Raw genomic sequence first — 19,537 nt, 5'->3', positions numbered from 1 at the left:
GATCGGGTTCAGGTCCGGGCTCAGAGCTGGCCAGCCCAGTGTTGGGATGCCGACGTCCTGAAGGTAGGCCATGCTGATTCTCGCGGTATGACAAGGGGCGTTATCCTGCATCAGATGGAACCCCTCGTCGAAAAATCCCGCGAAAGGAACCATATGCTCCTCCAGGATGTCGGTGATATATCCTGCCGCAATCAAACCACCTCCACGGCCTCCACCAGGCACGAAAACGAGCTCGGTCCGGTGATCGTACGAGACCCCGCCGACATCATTACAGATCCCCCACCATAGGCAACTGTTTCCCTGATGCAGCACTGCGAAAAACGTTCTCCTGGTGTTCGGTAAACTCGTCTTCTGCTGTCGCACCCATTGAGGCACATCCTGCACTCATCAGAGAAAAGAACAGGGGTCCACTGTTCAAGGGTCCAATCTTCGTGCGTTGCGGCAAAAACCCGCCGTGCTGTACGATGCCTTGCCAGCAATTTGGGTCCAGTGGCTGGCCTTTTTGGGGTCAGGTTAGCTGCCTTGAGTCTTCGCCTCACTGTCCACTCGCTGACATTGACTCCTCGCACATCCCGAAGTCGTTGTTGGACTGCAACTCCTGTGAGGTGGCGGTTTCGGAGACTGGTGGTGATGATGAAGCGGTCGTCCCTCTGTGATGTGCACCTCTGACGGCCTGTTCCTGGTCTGTTCATAAGCGTGAGAGTCTGCCGATACCTCGCATAAAGTTTGCTGACAGCTGACTGGCTCACATTGACTTGGGCAGCCACAGAGCGTTGACTCTGACCACTTTCCAGTAATCCGACGATTCGGCCGACGATTTCTTCACTGATATCCATTTTCTTCAAGCTTTCTTCACAAGGGGGAAACGGAGATATGTACCGGTCAACTTCTGATAAGCGACTGATAACTACCTAGTAGTATGTCATGCGATACCTCGCAGGAGGTATGCGTGGCCGTATCCGCCTTCCGGCTGTGACGGCTGTATCGGGTCGCTCCCCACCTCGTGGGGAGGTCAAACGTCATCATTTTATGGATGACAGTGCTTCTGTTGTGAGGTGAGTTTCTGTGCGTCCATGTTGCTGGCAGACGCGCTGGTGCTGCAGGAGATGGAGCTGTGGTGGTCGATCAAGGTCGTGCGGGCGGTTAGGTCCGCTACGGCGATGGTGTCTGGAATTGTAGTCGTGCGGGTGGTGTGGCCCGCTCCGGCTGAGGTGCTAGAGGTGTGTGGTCAAGGGCGAGCGGCGCATCTGGTCCGAACGGCGATGGTGTCTGAAGCTGTAGAGTAGTAGAGTTCACGGCCGCGCGGGTGTGGTGGCCCGCCACGGCGGTGGTGTCTGTAGATGTAGGCGCCATCGGGATCGGGAGGTGAGTCCGCTGCGTCGATGGTGCTTGTGTTTGAAGGAGGAGCCATCGGGTTGGGAGGTGAGTCCGCTGCGTCGATGGTGCTCGCGGTAAAGGTGGCAGGCATCGGGTTGGGAGGTGAGTCCGCTGCGTCGATGGTGCTCAGGTGTAGGGGGCCAAGGTGCTCAGGTGTTGGGGGCCGCCAAGATGTTATTCGTGACACACACGGCTTCGCAGTACGAAGTATGCGTGCGGTCACGACGGCGGCGCGGAGCGAAGTCTTTTTCCTATCTTTTGATAACTACCTCCTCTCTAACACCCCTTTTATTCATGTCAACGGGGGTGCAACTAGTGGCCAGCGGTGAGGGTAAAATATTCACAATTCTGTTAAACGGCTGTAATCGGTCAAATCTTGGACCAATTTTCATAGGAATTCATTCATTTTGAAGCTAAATATTCAAGGAAACTGTTTTCATTACAAATTTCATGAAATAATTGTCAAATTAAAAGTTACGACCTAAAAACTAAATATTGTGAAGTGATTCCGTTTCTTTGCTCGCGAGTGTACTACTACTACTACTTCTACTACCACTGTTACTAGTACTATTACTATTACTATTACTAGGTACTACAACTGAATCTATGCGAGCTATCCATATATCTTACCGCTGGTATTTGTTTGCATAGTGGCGATGACAATTTTGTTAAAAGAAACCGCGGTAGTGTTGTATCTTGAGCTGAAATAACCTGAAATAGTGTTAAAGTCAGAAAGTTATGCGCTAGATATAGGACGGATAGACGGATACTCAATAGAAATGGGGCAAGATATTAAAGTAAGGATGCTCAGCCCGAAGAATTTCGTACATTGACCTACCATGTTCTATCTCTCTCGGTTCGGCTAAGCGTTCTTCGATTTCGACATTTTTCCAAAGCCTGCACTAAATCAATTTATTAAATCAATACTTACTTTTAAAAGCACTACTAAAAATATTAATTGCATTGTGATTTCCATTGTTAATTAATGTTTTTCTTTTTTTAATTTAACAAGGAAGACTGCTTGCTATAGTTTTAGTCTCTCAAAGTCTAAAATAAGAATATGGTGCAGAACAATGAATGAAGTCATTATAAACCATTCGTATTGTATTGAATTTAAGGGGGATTCTCCACAACCGATTCGCCGTACGTTCCGAAAAAAAAAAAAAATATTACCAGCTAACTTTAATTTTGATTGAAACTGGAGCAAAATTGTATACTGCGATGTTGCAGCGGAACAGAAATACAAATTAAGTATCTAGGTATATAGAAGTGTGACTAGAGCTCAAAAACTTACCTCACGGAAATTGTGGCGACTCAAGTTACTTACTTTTGCTGCATATGATAGAAGTTTATATTAGCCAATATTTTTAGGGTTCCGTACCTCAAAAGGAACCTGTATACTCGTGCATCTGTCTGTCTGTCCGATGATGGAGATGTCCCCCCCCCCTTTCTCTGCGAAACAACTGTGAGCGAGAAGCGCGTGTGTGCAGGTTCGGTAGATATCTAGTTACATAAAAAAATTCTGCAGTTTCGTTTTTGAAAAAAAAGGTGGTGCAACTTTGCATAAAGGACTTTTCGCCAGTATGATATATGGCACTTAAGACCATTGTGAGTTCCCTGTTCCCTGTGATAATGACTCAATGAAGTACCTAAGTAATTAAGTATTTAATTTTAAAATTTTGTAGGCTAATCGCGAGTTTTACAGCTCAGAGAGCCACTAGTTTAAAAGTGTCCCCTTAAGAGATTGTTTAGGAAATATGGAAGCGTAAAACTACTAGTATTTAATGAATTATTATAAACATAGCATTGCTGGATCGTGTAACAGTGCCGGTGTCCTATTTCATTTCCTTCCTATATTTTGTGTTAGTCAAAAATCATTTGTTTAGCGACTTCTAAACATGAGGATCTCCAAGCAGAATGTGTTTTTTGCTCAGTAAGTAGCTACCGATAAAACGGATTTAATTTTTTATAATAAATATTTGTTAAACATATTATGTTAATATATATGTCCTAAGACGAAGACGGGATTGGGGGCAAGACGAGGTAAGATGTAACTTAAATCAAAAGGTAACTAATAAGATTCATTAGAGGCACACAGCCTGTATTTTGACACAACCATATACCTATTATAAATAAGGGTAATTAGTATAGGTATGCCTAAATGAATTAACTTTCATATACGCTTCAATGATGTGTTTTATTTTTTCTTCTATCTATCTATCTATCTATATCTATACATATAATAAAGCTGTAGAGGGTAGAAAGTCTGTACATGGAAGATATTTGAAAAAAAGTTGGCTGGGGATACTTAGAATCGATAACAGAACACGTTCCAACAGTTTTTAGAATTTTTGTCTGTTTGTCTGTTTATCTGTTTATCTGTTTGTCTGTTTATTTGAACGCGCATCACGTGAAAACGGCTGAACGGATTTTGATGCAAACTTTACTAATCTGTCGAGAAAATCTCCGGCCAGGTTATAGGCTATAAAAATTCAACCCTTAAAAGGGGGGGTAGCCACAACACTCGCTTGATTTAAGTTTGCCCCTGAATCTTATGGCGCTACTTAGGAAGGAGGGGTAAACTTTTTTCAAATATGTGCTACCACTATTGGGTACCCTGGTAAACTTACAGATGGCGCTGAATTTAATACGTACTGACATGAATAGCCACCGAGGAAGGTTTTTGCCAAATTAGATTTAGATGAGGGGGTACGGACATCAACAAATTAAATTGAATAATTATGTCGATTTAATAATATACAACAAAATTAAACGACAGTAAATTAATTACCCTTCATTGTACAGTGACATATTTTTCACGACTACCCAAAAAAGAGAGAGAGAGAGTGTGTATTGTGTTTTCAGCGTTCGTGTTTGTATGTAGGTATATATTTATTTATCTGGGTTTCACTCTCTCTCACTCTTTTGCGGTTCGACGTTAGGTCTTATGCGAGGCCTTCTGCCTTACGGCAAAGTTGATCTTCTGCCTTAATTACACTTGGGCGTGGATTCAAGCTTTCCTCTTTCGCAGCTGGGCCTACTGCCTTGCTCACACTTCGCCAATTCAATTCTCTTGGTCAATTCCAAGCTCTGCTTTCTTGCATCTTTTATGCATGAAAACAACCTCGCTGAAACCCTTAAATATCGAGCCCTATGCGAAGCTAGGCTGATAGAAAACTGTCCCATCCCTTCTTTGTATGAAATCCTGGATTCGCGCCTGGTTGGGACTAAAAGTAAAATTGCGTTTTTTATATCCAAAAATTTTCGCGCTCGCTTCGCTCGCGTTTTTAATTACTTTCTAAGGTATGATAAAGGTGACATTCGGGTGGCGACTGCAGCAGCATTCATCATCATCATCATCATCATCTCAGCCATAAGACGTCCACTGCTGAACATAGGCCTCCCCCTTGGACCTCCATTCGTACCGGTTGGAAGCCACCCGCATCCAGCGTCTTCCGGCGGCTTTAACAAGGTCGTCCGTCCATCTTGTGGGTGGACGTCCTACGCTGCGTTTGCTAGTCCGTGGTCTCCACTCGAGCACTTTTCGACCCCATCGGCCATCTTCTCTGCGCGCAATGTGGCCTGCCCATTGCCACTTCAGCTTGCTAATCCGGTGAGCTATGTCGGTGACTTTAGTTCGTCTACGGATCTCCTCATTTCTGATTCGATCACGCAGAGAAACTCCGAGCATAGCCCTCTCCATAGCTCGTTGAGCGACTTTGAATTTTGAGATGAGGCCGATAGTGAAAGACCACGTTTCGGAGCCGTAAGTCATCGCTGGTAACACACATTGATTAAAGACTTTCGTCTTGAGGCACTGAGGTATGTCGGACGAAAAGACATTACGTAGTTTCCCGAACGCTGCCCAACCGAGTTGGATTCGGCGGTTGACCTCCTTCTCGAAGTTGGACCTACCTAATTGGACTACTTGTCCTAGGTAGATGTACGAGTCAACAACTTCGAGTACCGAGTTCCCAACAGAGACTGGGATGGGCACAACATTGGCATTTGACATAAGTTTCGTCTTGTCCATGTTCATTTTGAAGCCCACCCGTTGTGAAACTCGGTTGAGGTCATCGAGCATCATGCTGAGTTCCTCCATCGACTTTGCCATGACTACGATATCATCGGCAAACCGAAGGTGAGTGATGTATTCGCCGTTGATGTTGATGCCAAGTCCTTGCCATTCCAGGAGCTTGAAGGTGTCTTCCATTACGGCAGTAAACAGTTTCGGAGAGATAACGTCTCCCTGCCTTACGCCTTTTTGCAATGGAATCGCCTTCGTGCTCTGCTCCTGTACTCGGACCGACATGGTGGCGTTACTATACAAATACTTCAACACTTCGATGTACCGATAGTCAATATGGCATCGCTGAAGAGACTCAAGCACCGCCCATGTTTCCACCGAATCGAAGGCTTTCTCATAGTCCACAAACGCTAAGCATAATGGTAAGTTATACTCTTCGGTCTTCTGTATAACTTGCCGCAGCGTATGGATGTGGTATATGGTACTATAGCCTTTTCGAAACCCGGCTTGTTCGGGAGGCTGGAAGTCATCAAGTCTGTGTTCGAGACGGTTCGTGATGACCCTTGAAAACAGCTTATAGACATACAGCAGCATTACTCTGTTGCAACGTTACTGTCATTTTCGTCATAAAATGATGTGACCGAGTTCCATACTAAAAGTAAAAATGTACAACTGTCTATCATATTGCGTTTTTATATCGAAAATTTTTCGCGCTCGCTTCGCTCGCGTTTTCAATCACTTTCTAAGATATGATAAAGGTGATGTTCGGGTGGCGACTGCAGCAGCATTACTCTGTTACAACGTTACTGCTGCAGCAATGTCAATTTTCGTGATAAAATGATGTGACTGATTTCCATACTAAAAGTAAAAATGTACAACCGTCTATCAAATTGCGTTTTTATATCCAAAAAATTTCGCGCTCGCTTCGCTCGCGTTTTCAATTACATTCTAACCTAAGATATGATAAAGGTGACATTCGGGTGGCGACTGCAGCAGCATTAGGTACTCTGTTGCAACATTACTGCTGCGGCACTGTCAATTTTCGAGATAAAATTATGTAACTGATTTCCATTCTCAGCTGTAATGCGGCAATGAACTTCACTCAATTTACCAAAAAAAAACGCTTCGGCGCCCTCATACTAAAAGAATCTGGCATAGCCCGACAACGTGGCGCGCTGCACGCGGTCCAAAGCCAGGCGACTTCGACTTTGTCATACTAAAAGAGACGTACGTGAGTCGTGACACGCTGTATGGTTACCAAAGCCGGCGCCCTCATACTCAAAGACTCGGGCGTAGACCGACGTACGTGACACACTGTGCGTGTTCTAAAGCCGGGCGCCTTCGGCGCCCTCATACTCAAAGCGTCGGAAGTAGACCGACGTACGTGACACGCTGTATGCGTTCCAAAGAACCATGGTCTAGAAATGCTTAGGGCATCAAAATATCTCAATCCGGCACTGCTTCGGACTTAACCCGACGTACGTGTCGCGCTGTACGCGTTCCAAAGCCGGGCGCCTGCGGCGCCCTCATACTAAAAGAATCTGGCGTAGCCCGACAACGTGGCGCGCTGCACGCGGTTCAAAGCCAGGCGACTTCGACTTTGTCATACTAAAAGAGACGTACGTGACTCGCTGTATGGTTACCAAAGCCGGGCGCCTTCGGCGCCCTCATACTAAAAGTCAGGCGTAGACCGACGTACGTGACACGCTGTACGCATTCCAAAAACGGACGCATCCGGCGCCCTCATACTCAGAGCGTCGGGCGTAACGTACACGTTTCAAAGCTGGGCGTCTTCGGCGCCCTCATACTAAAAGAGTCGGGCGTAGACCAACGTACGTGACACGCTGTACGCTTGCCAAAGTTGGGCGCCGAAGGCACCCTCATACTCAAAGCGTCGGGCTACGCCCGACGAACGTAGCACGCTGTACGCGTTCCAAAGCCGGGCGCCTTTGGCGCCCTCATACTAAAAGTGTCGGGCGTAGCCCGACGAACGCGTTCCAAAGCCGGGCGCCTCCCTCATACTCAAAGCGTCGGGCGTAACCCGACGTACGTGACACGCTGTACGCTTGCATAAGTTGGGAGCCGAAGGCACCCTCATACTCAAAGCATCGGGCTAAGCCCGACGCACATGGCGCGCTGAATGCGGTCCAAAGCTAGGCGACTTCGACTTTCTCATACTAAAAGAGTCGGGCGTAGTCGGACTACTACAAATCGCGCTCTAAAAAGTATGAAACAATAAGATATAATTATTTTAAGAAATTATCATGCAGGAAATTATAAATGTTATAATTTTTTGAATAAAAAAATACAGCGTAATGTAATTTACTATTTTTTATATATTTAGCAGCTTACTAGACATGCGCGAAACAGTGCTTCGAAAAGTGATGCTATATCACATCACTTTTCCGAACACGTAATGGTACACTGAGATATCACATCACTCATCACTCGAAACATGACCCGAACGTGAAACAGCGCTCGGGCGCGCGCGAGATGGCCACATTACAGCTATCTCTTACATTACACAGCGCATCTACAGCACTCTAGTGATTCTAGGCGTTTCGGATCCGTATCGGCGATCGATCTATTTATTACGCGTTGCGTTTTGTCACCTTTATGTGAAAGATTTTTTGTTAGTTCTTATAAATTATAATATAATGTAATTATGTAATATGTATGTAAGTTTCGGAGGTAGATAATTGCCTATGGAGCTTCCCGATATGGCGAGTATTCTATAACAATGCGTACATTTTGCTCGCTTTGGTTCTGTCTCCGTAAAGTGGTTCATTTATAGCCATTTTTTTTAATAGGTCAATCAAGTTAAAGTCACCAATAGTCCGTAAAAAAGCGATTACTCATCAGCACTAATACATTATCAGAATATTGCCATAACGAAACTATTATTTACACCTTTCACACTTTATTTTAAATATATTTGCAATTTAGTTCACTCAGTCTTTATAAACAACTCTAATTTCTACAGTCAGTCTCGATATGCACTAATTCACAATTAAATCAAAGGATAAACAAGTATTAACTCGTACTTAGTTTGCCGCGAACCGCGAAAGTCAAGCAAACTATCAAACATTTCACAACAATAATAATAAACGGTTTTCTTTTCGTCAAATTCAAAATCGCAAATAAATTACTCCATTTGACCGTGTCCTTCTTGTATTATAAGAAAAACATTTTAAGCTCTACGCGGACGCATTAGAGTTTTAAATCTATTGCAGAAAATCATATTCGTAAAAATATTAGTGAGTGACAACTTAAACCGCGGCGATCGGCCGAGCGGACCTATCCGAATGGTTCCGAAGATCGCCGAAAGCATCGCAGAGCGAGAGCGAGCGAGCACTGAGTGCGAGTGCGAGCGAAATAACAAAGCAATGATGGCATGGCATGGCGAACAAACATGACACTATCACAAGTCACATTGCACATTACGCGCTCCGTGCGTAGACTTGAACTGACCGTTCATATCGGCGAGTCAATGTATTTGGAATTGAATCCATTTCGCGCGCTTCGGCCGGTCGTTGGCGCTCGCGCGCTCGGTGCGGCTCGCGTGATGCGTGATGTTTGAAGTACTGGTTGATTTCGCGGAGAGATACGTAATGCCATATTACGTGTTCGAGAGATATCTCATTTGTGATATTACGAGCATTACTTACACATGTCTACAGCTTACTGACACAAACCGAATTCCACGCGGGCGGAGCCGCGGGCACAGCTAGTATGAAATAATTCAGCACGACGCCGCGGACGAGCTCGCCAGACAAGGATCGGGTGCGGGGGCTATTGGCGCGGAACCGATCCTCCCGATACCGTTTAGTAAGGTACGCTCAATGCTGCTGGCACGTAGAGGGAAACTACACACAGAACACTGGCTAAACCAAGCTGGATGCCGACAGGCCAAGCAAGCCATGCCTAGCATGAACGGTAAGCTCACAAGGACGCTCCTTCAACTAGGAAAGGTTCGACTGAGTATGGTAACCAGTGTCATAACAGGTCATGGACTTTTTAACAAACATCTTTTTATAACAGGTGTCACAGACAGTCCCCTATGCCGTGGGTGCATGGAGAAAGAAGAAACAGCCTCTCACGTGGTGTTGGAATGCAGCGGATTGGCTCCATACAGGGCAAAACATCTCGGATCCCCGAGAGACCTCCCCGAGGTCCTACTCAACATCAAAGGTTTGATAGGATTCCTCGAGGAGCTGGGCTGGCAAGACTAGTCCACCCCCTATCACGCAAAATAGGCGCAAGACGTCGAGTTGCGGAAAATCGCCCGTATTACAATACACAATACAATAATTCAGCACGTAACCACATACATATGCACGTAATAGTAGCATTACTTTGTTTTTATTCAAAATGTCAAATTTATTGAGGTGACGTCACAACTGTCGACGGAATAATAGCCCCTATGACGGAATTTTCTCGACATAAATGTACGTTAGAGGTACAGAAAAACAAATTTAATTTTGGATAGTGTATTTACATGTTTGAACGCCAAAGCCTACTCTAAAATAAATACAATAAAGCAAAGCAGCAAATCTTAATTAATATATATATATATATATATATTATATTTTAGAACTTTAAAAAGTGCAAAATAAAATACAAGTGCTTTGATATACACGCATCAGCTCTAAGAGCTGCTAGTGAATCAAATAAAATAATAAATAATAATAATTATTTAATTAGGGAAAGGAGTTATCCATATCAGTCCTCAACGCTGCTGTACAGTCAAGTGTAAAAATATGGGTGCATACAACTTACTCAAAAATATGTCCCATAGTTCTTAATTCGCTGAATAAGAGCTACGGGACATATTTTAGAGATGATTTGTACACCCACATTTTTGCACTTGAATGTATACCTCCTCCATAAAATTAGTCACACCATTATAGGAATATTTATTCGTACTTTTATGAAAGCATGACTAAATGAATATCGTTTATTGAAATAAATTCACTCACGAGCAAGATTAATTATGCCGATTTTCTATTTATTGTTTTTCGCAAAACTCTGTAACGCATTTTCCGCGTGTTATTTTGCAATTCATTTGTTTCCAAGAACTTAAGGGATATTTATCGGGAAACAAAAATATTTCAACATCAATCATAATTTTCTTTGGAGTCAAATTATTTATAAATGCGAATAAGGTTAACTGTGCATTAAGAATTTCATTGGCATTTACCATAAAAAATATATATTCTATTCTATCATAATTTTCGAGCAACAGCGGGAAGGGAGACGACATTCGTACTATTTCCCCTCTGCCGAAGCATAGGTGCACCAACTGTACCTATGGCGATGCGTGTAGTGACTCATCCGTACCACAGAATAAATAATAGTACTAAGTACAGAAGACTCACTCTCTAACAAAACGCGTCTGTTACGATCAGCACAGATATGGCCGCTAGGTGGCGACAGCGCCACGCGCGGCTTATGGCAAACCCCAAAATTGGGGCCGAACGGATGTACTTTTAGCTAGGTGTAGCATAGCGACGAAATCGCGGAGTGAGACACGCCTGTCCGTACACAAAAAGAGATCGAGGTTTGCAAGAAGTTTCTTTGAGGTGTGTAATTTTCTATGTATTTGTGCCGTCATTACAGATTGGACTTCGTATGTAGCGTGTGAAAAGTGCGATTGTCTGCACGTTTCCCCCCCGCAAAAATGGCAGAATGATTAAATTAATAAGCGGTATTCCTTCAGACATATCGGAAACCGGCGTTGCTCGAAGATTATAAGCAAATGAATTGATTTCTTTCTAGAGGCTCTTTAACCCAAACCCAAACAGCCAAACTGTGGAATGAACTGTCGCGTGCAGTATTTCCGGACCGATACGACTTCAAACCTTAAAAAACCGGGCAAGTGCGAGTCGGACTCGCGCACGAAGGGTTCCGTACCATAATGCAAAAAAAAAACAAAAAAATGCAAAAAGAAAACGGTCACCCATCCAAGTACTGACCCCTCCCGACATTGCTTAACTTTGGTCAAAAATCACGTTTGTTGTATGGGAGCCCCATTTAAATCTTTATTTTATTCCGTTTTTAGTATTTGTTGTTATAGCGGCAACAGAAATACATCATCTGTGAAAATTTCAACTGTCTAGATATCACGGTTCGTGAGATACAGCCTGGTGACAGACGGATGGACGGACGGACTGACAGCGAAGTCTTAGTAATAGGGTCCCGTTTTACCCTTTGGGTACGGAACCCTAAAAAGAAAAGCATACTCCCATCTTAAAGGCTGGCTGTTGCACTTACATGGGCGGCGGTAATTGCTTACCATAAAAAAACCCTTCCATTCCTCGAACCCTCTTTAGTGACATGTCTCACGTGTCAGGTTCTAGGTCAGAGTCCAATTAAGAGTTTAGCCATTTAGTCAATAAGGTGCTTGCCGGCGTTTGCTCAGCCTTTATGTCGGTCTGCGGCGACAAGTGTCGGCTATTTATGGCGGTCTCGGCGGTCCAAGCGACGGCGGCTCTTTAACCCAAACAGCCAAACTGTGGAATGAACTGTCGCCTGCAGTATTTCCGGACCGATACGACCTTCAAACCTTCAAAAAGAAAAGCATACTTCCATCTTAAAGGCTGGCTGTTGCACCTACATGGGCGGCGGTAATCGCTTACCATAAAAAAACCCTTCTATTCCTCGAACCCTCTTTACTGACGTGCCTCACGTGTCAGGTTCTAGGTCAGAGTCCAATTAAGAGTTTAGCCATTTAGTCAATAAGGTGCTTGCCGGCGTTTGCTCAGCCTTTATGTCGGTCTGCGGCGACAAGTGTCGGCTATTTATGGCGGTCTCAGCGGTCCAAGCGACGGCGAACAAGCGAGAAAAAATCTAAGAACTTCATAAGCGGTATTCCTTCAGACATATCGGAAACCGACATTGCTCGAAGATTATAAGCAAATGAATTGATTTCTTTCTACAGGCTCTTTAACCCAAACAGCCAAACTGTGGAATGAACTGTCGCCTGCAGTATTTCTAGACCGATACGACCTTCAAGAAAAGAGCATACTCCCATCTTAAAGAGCGGCAACGCGCTTGCAACTCTTCTGACGTTGCGAGTGTTCATGGGCGGCGGTAATCGCTTACCATCAGATGATCCGTCTGCTCGTTTGCCTCATATATCATAATAAAAAAAAAACCGTCCATTCCTCGAACCCTCTTTAGTGACATGTCTCACGTGTCAGGTTCTAGGTCAGAGTCCAATTAAGAGTTTAGCCATTTAGTCAATAAGGTGCTTGCCGGCGTTTGCTCAGCCTTTATGTCGGTCTGCGGCGACAAGTGTCGGCTATTTATGGCGGTCTCAGCGGTCCAAGCGACGGCGAACAAGCGAGAAAAAATCTAAGAACTTCGGACGCTTTAAATCCTCAGTTTTTAAGTTTCGTATTATGTACTTTTATTTTAAGACCTGCGATTGTATCCATCAAACTCTATGTTCTCGCAATAAACATATTTCATTTCATTTCATTTCATTAATCCTTTATTATTTTGATAATGTGTCTGTTTTGCTAGCATGTAAGTGTACAATAAATGAAATGAAATGAAATGAAACGAAACGAAATGAATGATGATTCACGCTAGAACGGCCTCGGCCGAGGGAACCGACACCTCATTTTCTATAAGAGTTGATCATGTATCTGAAATTTCTCCAGGCTGGAAATATCCAGGTCAACTAAACAAACCAATCAATCCGGCAGCCGGCGTGCATCAATCCGGTCCCGGTCATGTGATGCTTTCTATAGAAAACGAACTGTCCTGGAAATACCTGGAAATTATCAGCCTGGAGAAATTTCCGATACCAAATGATAAATACATTTTTTTTTTAATTAACAGATATATTCCCAGTGAATCGCTCTACACTTAAGCCACATCGTTAGAGTTTATGTGCCGTAAACCAGATAGTAGAGAAATCGAAGCAAATGAGTCGCACAAATCATGTGAATACCTACTTTATTCTCATTGGCTGAATCGCTGACTCACTTGTTTACCCAAGTGATGTGGATGGCTAATGGCCAACATTCGTTTTTTTTGGCAAAAGATAAGTGGAATTACCCTCTTGTCTGTTTATGAAAAGGATCCTGACCTACTGACTGAAGGATACAGTAGCCGTATTCGACCTTCAAGATATTTACAAGTGACGACACGTACTATATCCATTCTAGATACGTTATAGTTTAGATATCAACTAGTTCTCTTTTGCAGCGCAATTCGGACAACCAATGTCACTTTTACGTTAGATAGAGTAAGATATCTATTAGATGTAATTGGATCTCTAAGTCCTCTAAGTCTAAGTCGTGTGGAACTCGTTCAAGAGTATCTCCAGAATAGCGCAAATGTCAAGTTTGACAGGTTAGATCTTAAACATATCGTTATCGTATCTTGGTGATGTCTAAAAGATGTCTATTTCAAAATCCGAATCGGGCCCCTAAATTTAGTCATCTTATTGAATTTTATAAAAAAAAAACTGTTCTATAGGTACTTACAGCACAGCCAAGGCTTAAACTAACGTTTTTTGATCACCACACAGGGAAAGCTAAAGAGTTAGGTTATATTATTATGTAAAAAAATACTTCTCAGGAGGCGGCTGTGAGATGTATGTACGGCGGATCCTCCCCTTGGTTAAAATAATAACTAGGTACGTATAACTTCTCTTCGAAAAAAAGTAAATAATAAAGTCACCACTTTAGAAAAAAACATTTTATTTTTAGTTATGCCTACAATATCGTTAGTCCTTGACGCTTAACCTAAATTAAACGTTGATACTAAGTTTAGTTTAAGTATGTCCCTAGACATTGGTGTTTGTAAAACCTGTCATTAACAGCCAAGCATTTCATTTGTTTCGTTAATGTAAAACAACTACAAGGAAAATGTATTTTAACCCCAGAGGAATAATGGAGAGCAATTTTATGTAAATGTTTTCTTTGGTAGAGACAAATTAAACCAGGCAGCCCAAAAGGCTTTGGAAACTTCTGCGCAGTAGCCGAAAAACGATGTTATTTACCTGTTTTAAAGAAATTAAGAGTGTTTACGTCACGCTGGCATTTAAATAAACAAATAAATATAAGGGACAACTTTAAATACAATAGTACATTACGCTACACGTGCGAAAAGTAGGAAATTCGCAACGAGTGGCGATAAATTAAACACGACCGAAGGGAGTGGCTATTTAAAAAGTATACTCGTAAACTCAACTTAACTCACTACTACTTACTTCAAGGTTAAGTTCCTGGTGGCCTGGCGGTAGGGTTTGCAATCCGGATCCGATATGTATGAAATTATCCAGATCTGGATCCGGATCCGCGGATCTTCCCATACATTTCGGATCCGTCGTGCAAACCCTACCTGGCGGTAAGCGCGTGAGATCCGGAGGTCGCGGGTTCGAACCCGTACCAATGAGTTTTCAGAAAAGTATGTCTAACTATAATTGCCATTTTACTATAATTGCCCGGCAAACAATCAGAAATATCTAATTATTTCTACCTGTATTATTATACTTTTCCTCTCTAAAGAAACTGCGACTCATTATTCGAATTCGGCGAAGAAATGTCAGATCTCCCTCGAGAGTTAACTTAGAAGGAAAAAAGAAGTTAACGAAACAACTTAGTTTTATTAAATGTAGAAAGTGCTTTTTCATTTGTAAAAGAGGCCTAATTATTTTTAGACCACTGGGAATGGTTAAATTACGCTTTTGTATAACCACTCCCGTCAAAGTCAAAATGTGCAAATCTCAGTTATCGACATGTTTTTCGTTTGAGAGTGTTGATAAACTGCCGTGGTCCAAGAAATGTGTTGCAATTATCTTTAAAGTTATTTAGGGTTCTGTAATCAACATGAAAACTTTTAGGTATGGTTTCGCCATGTTCATATATTTGTCAGTCCTTCTGCCTGTCCACAAGACTTAACCCTTATGTTCGTCTATGTATCTGATGAGTCAATTATGAAATATTAAAAAATATGTATATCTCCCGTCTTACGTACGTTATAGCCCAGATATGTTTATTTAAATTTACGCTAGTTCTGGTGTGAGGTGTGGTAGTAGAATTCTTAGATCAAAGTGCCATATTTTTTATGTTTCATTTATTATTCATTGTTATTTTCCTTACATTTAACACAAACGCAGTTCAACAATCCCGTTTATATAAAATGTCACAACAAGTCTTTTCCAAGAATGTTCACCTTTGACTTCAGATAGACTTGTTTATAAAATAGACTTGTCGTTATGGCTTGATAAATTTCTCCAGCCCAGTTCCTCATCAACTGTTGTGTGAATCGTGCAAAAATGTTTAAAATATTCGCGTTGTTTTTGATGTGTTCGGTTTGTGTATTTTTGTTGTTTACATATAGATTGTAATTACAGTTTGCACACGCATTTAGTTGGTTTATTTGTAATGTCTAATTTAAAATTATTTATTGTTAAAAAGTAAATGAAAGTTCTAAAATAACAATAAGTACTTAAGAAAATTGGCAATGTGAAGCCGTGTAAAAATTATTTGAACCAGTTTTAAAGTACAGTAAACCTGAATTTACTGAATGACTTTGGTTTTATATTATAAAAATGTAAATTGAAACTTTGCCCATGTCTATTTACCAACGCACGTGCATAAAATTAATAATGTCTGATTCAAATAAATTGATTGATTCATAAAATGAACTTCGGATGGCAACTGCAGCTGCATTACTATGTTAGTCGCCATTCGAATGTCACCTTTAGTCTAGAAGATATCAGCGTCATTTGTTTATATCTGTTTAAATGTTATTATTGACATTTAAATACTTATATAATTTCAGATCGTAAATGCTGACTTACTGCTACAACAAAGGCGGAAGGGAGCCACATTGGTAACGTACCCACTACCGAAACTTTCTCTCTATCACTGTTCCATATTAGTGCGATAGAGACAGTTAGCGTTTCATTTTGTTTCTCTGCGAACGATTGTCATGCTCTGCTACCTATGTGGTAGAACTAATAGTTCGAGGGTTCGGGCTAAGGCAGTTTAGCGCCTGACGCTCTGATATCGGCAAAGAAACCGACGTTACAAATATTACAATTGCGACTGTTCGTGATGTAAAGGCACCCAAAATAGACAAAACAAGGGAAATTGAAATAGTTTAGGTGAGAAGACTAAGACAAACTTATCGTCGGGGCAAGAAAAACTCTATGGAATCGTTACAACAAATAAAATAAACTATAAACTTTGTAGGTACCTCATCTCAACTTACTTTCAAAATGAGTTTCCAGAAACTTCCTACTACTATTCTTGTGTTTTATGCAGATACAAGCTAATTCCTTGCATATTTAAAAAAAAAGGATATTTTATATTTTCAGAAACCTTTGTCAGCCTGCTGTGATATTCCGGAGTTAGGAGACTCTAAGCATTTAGCTGAATGCTCAAATCCTAAACTGCCTGGACCAGTAAGTAAAATGTACCTACTCGTACTTATTTATTTTAGGCTTTCATGAAGCTTTCATGATTTTCACACATTGTTTATTTCTTTCTTTTTTATTACAACAAGTTTATTTAAACTAAAACAAGTAAGATATCTTAACAAGAGTTCATCGCGTATATTTAAACTTTAAAATTACCTCCGACGTTTTGAGGACGGCATTTGGATCCGGCAAAGAAAATAATAACATATTTATGTTAGTGATTAAACAAACTTAATTCACACATATTTTATATAAAAATATACAATGAATCACGTCTCGATAGGTACCTTGATAATCTTTAATTGTTGTCCAGATATAATTATTATCCTTACATTGTATTTATAGACCAAGGATCATGGTTCAACAATATATGTTCGTCAACAATTGACAATGAGTAATAATAAACGCATTAAAATATATTTCCGGCAATAGACTGTATACACGGGTGTAATCATAGTATATTATACAACAACACAAGGCCCATAACTACGAGATCAATACTGCTTTGTCCTGAAAGGTTGATTTCTATTTCTCCATTAATTCCTTAAAAAATATCGAATTAGTTTTTCCATTGCGCACTGCCATAGAGAAACTGCCATAGTAGAACCGACCGGAAAGTCTTATGTTGTTGAGCATTAGATTTTTCAAATCAAATTTTTATTATTTCAGGCAAAAAATATACCCATACAAAAATATTAACAATTAATATTATTATTATTATATTAATATTATTATTTTTCGGTCGGTGCTACATCTATTGTCGCTTGACAGCACTACTACTGCTACTTAAAGTACTGATAATCACGCTACTCGATGCTAGATGTCGACTATGAAAATAATAGTCTTTTTGGTACCGAAACTGATGTATGGAGTGAGCACTCTTGTCTTATTATATTTCTCTATGGCACTGCGTCATATATTAACGTAAAATGTGACGCTGCATGTTGGTACCAAAGCATAAGACGACCGGTCTGGCCTAGTGGGTAGTGACCCTGCCTGTGAAGCCGATGGTCCCGGGTTCGAATCCTGGTAAGGGCATTTATTTGTATGATGATACAGATATTTGTTCCTGAGTCATGGTTGTTTTCTATGTATTTAAGTATTTATATATGATATATATTGTTGTCTGAGTACCCACAACACAAGCCTTCTTGAGCTTACCGTGGGGCTTAGTCAATTTGTGTAAAAATGTCCTATATATAATATTTATTTTATTTATAGTTTATTTTATTTTATAAGAAATAAATGTTTTTCCAGTGCAACGACGTCCAATGCGTCTTTGAAAAGTCAGGCTTCCTCATCGATAAAAACACTCTCAACAAAGAAGCGTACCGCGCTCATCTGAAGAAATGGTCGGAGGCACACAGCGGCTGGTCGCAAGCCGTCGACCGAGCTATAGCCGACTGCGTGGACAAGGACTTAAGGCAGTATCTTGACTACTCCTGTAAGGCGTATGACGTCTTCACTTGCACTGGCATCGCTATGTTGAAGGTATGTCTGGTCATTTTCACTTAACTGTGCACCTTTAACGTCCGGTTAGCAATCGTTACAAAACTGACGGTCAATGTCAAATTCCATACATTTTGTCAGGAATGTAACGGTTAGACGTTAATGAAAAACGACTTAACTCGCGCATTAAAGTACAATTTAAATGAAAATGCCCGTCGACGAAAACACTATTCTTTTTACAAAAGAGTTTTTATAGTTATTCGTCAATAGATGGCGCTACTTAGTAGAAGTCTTATTCTAGAGTATCGCCAATGTATCGACGATAGTTACGCCGCACACCGCTAGATATTCCTTGATATTCCTTAATAAAATGAGTCGCGATAGCAGCCGCATTACTGTAGCGATTATAACGTTCAATCCGTCACATCACCCGTGTCAAGGTCGCAGCAGTAACTCCGCAACAGTTGCTATCCGAATATCACCATAATACCTATACACTTAAAAATTGTCTTTATCCTGTCCCCGTATCCGTATGTCATAATAGAAGTTAATTAGGTAAATAGGTGCGCATACGTAAAAAAAAACTATTTATTATTTGTTATTTATTGTATTTGTTTTCTTTCAGAAATGTCCGGAATCAGCTTGGAAATGCTAAACAAAGACACATTCCTAGATAAGAGTATTTGTCAACATCAACAGTAGGTAGTCAAAATGTCCGTCGAAATTATTTAAAATTCTAAATTAATAAATCTAAATATTCTTCATATTTTATTTCATTTCTCCTTACAGTCTAAAACAATTAAGTCCTTTTTTTGTTGCTTGGTCACAGACGTATCACATATACACAAATTGTTCATTTCTACTGGATATGCCATAATAATATGCCTAATATCCTCCTCATTGATGAAACGTGATCAATACCCAATGGGGTTACACAATTGAACATTTGCCCTACCTTGTATTGTCCTTACCTCAGTAAGCTAATTATGCAGTGCAATACTAAATTACTGATCGCAGAATAAGGAAGAAGTAGGTAAGTACCTATAATCTAAAGGTAATTTGCTCAAGTAATAAAATTACTACATTTTTATTGGCTATGTGCATGACAGCGATGCCGCCAGGCATTTCAGCCAGACAATTGACACCTGGACATATCCATTTAAAATAAAATTGTCCCCTCCACACTGTCCGCCCCAACTTACGTTTATAGTTCGTTTTTTTTAGCATTAGAAAGAACTTGA

At 41.2% G+C, this 19,537-nt stretch overlaps 1 protein-coding gene and 1 long non-coding RNA gene across 2 annotated transcripts in view; one reads left to right on the top strand and one right to left on the bottom strand.

The window, feature by feature from the left end:
- The window catches only part of LOC134668166 (uncharacterized), a 301,154-nt gene that overhangs the window by 278,973 nt on the left and 2,644 nt on the right, over positions 1-19,537 (bottom strand). The window lies entirely within an intron of this gene.
- On the top strand, positions 15,627-19,058 carry LOC134668197 (uncharacterized). Its single transcript, XM_063525702.1, has 5 exons — positions 15,627-15,734; positions 16,208-16,258; positions 16,746-16,832; positions 18,105-18,338; positions 18,922-19,058. The coding sequence occupies exons 1-5, from the start codon at positions 15,699-15,701 to the stop codon at positions 18,949-18,951; spliced, it is 438 nt and encodes a 145-aa protein (XP_063381772.1). The 5' UTR covers positions 15,627-15,698; the 3' UTR covers positions 18,952-19,058.

Source organism: Cydia fagiglandana, chromosome 10 (assembly GCF_963556715.1).
Source record: "Cydia fagiglandana chromosome 10, ilCydFagi1.1, whole genome shotgun sequence".
Lineage (NCBI taxonomy): Eukaryota > Metazoa > Arthropoda > Insecta > Lepidoptera > Tortricidae > Cydia > Cydia fagiglandana.
This window is presented reverse-complemented; position numbering and strand designations above follow the sequence as displayed.

Coding starts and splice junctions, on each gene's coding strand:
- LOC134668197 (XM_063525702.1), top strand. CDS start 15,699: ATGTTTAAAATATTCGCGTTGTTTTTGATGTGTTCG. Junction 16,259..16,745: donor GGCGGAAGGGAGCCACATTG/GTAACGTACCCA, acceptor TTATATTTTCAG/AAACCTTTGTCAGCCTGCTG. Junction 18,339..18,921: donor CTGGCATCGCTATGTTGAAG/GTATGTCTGGTC, acceptor GTTTTCTTTCAG/AAATGTCCGGAATCAGCTTG.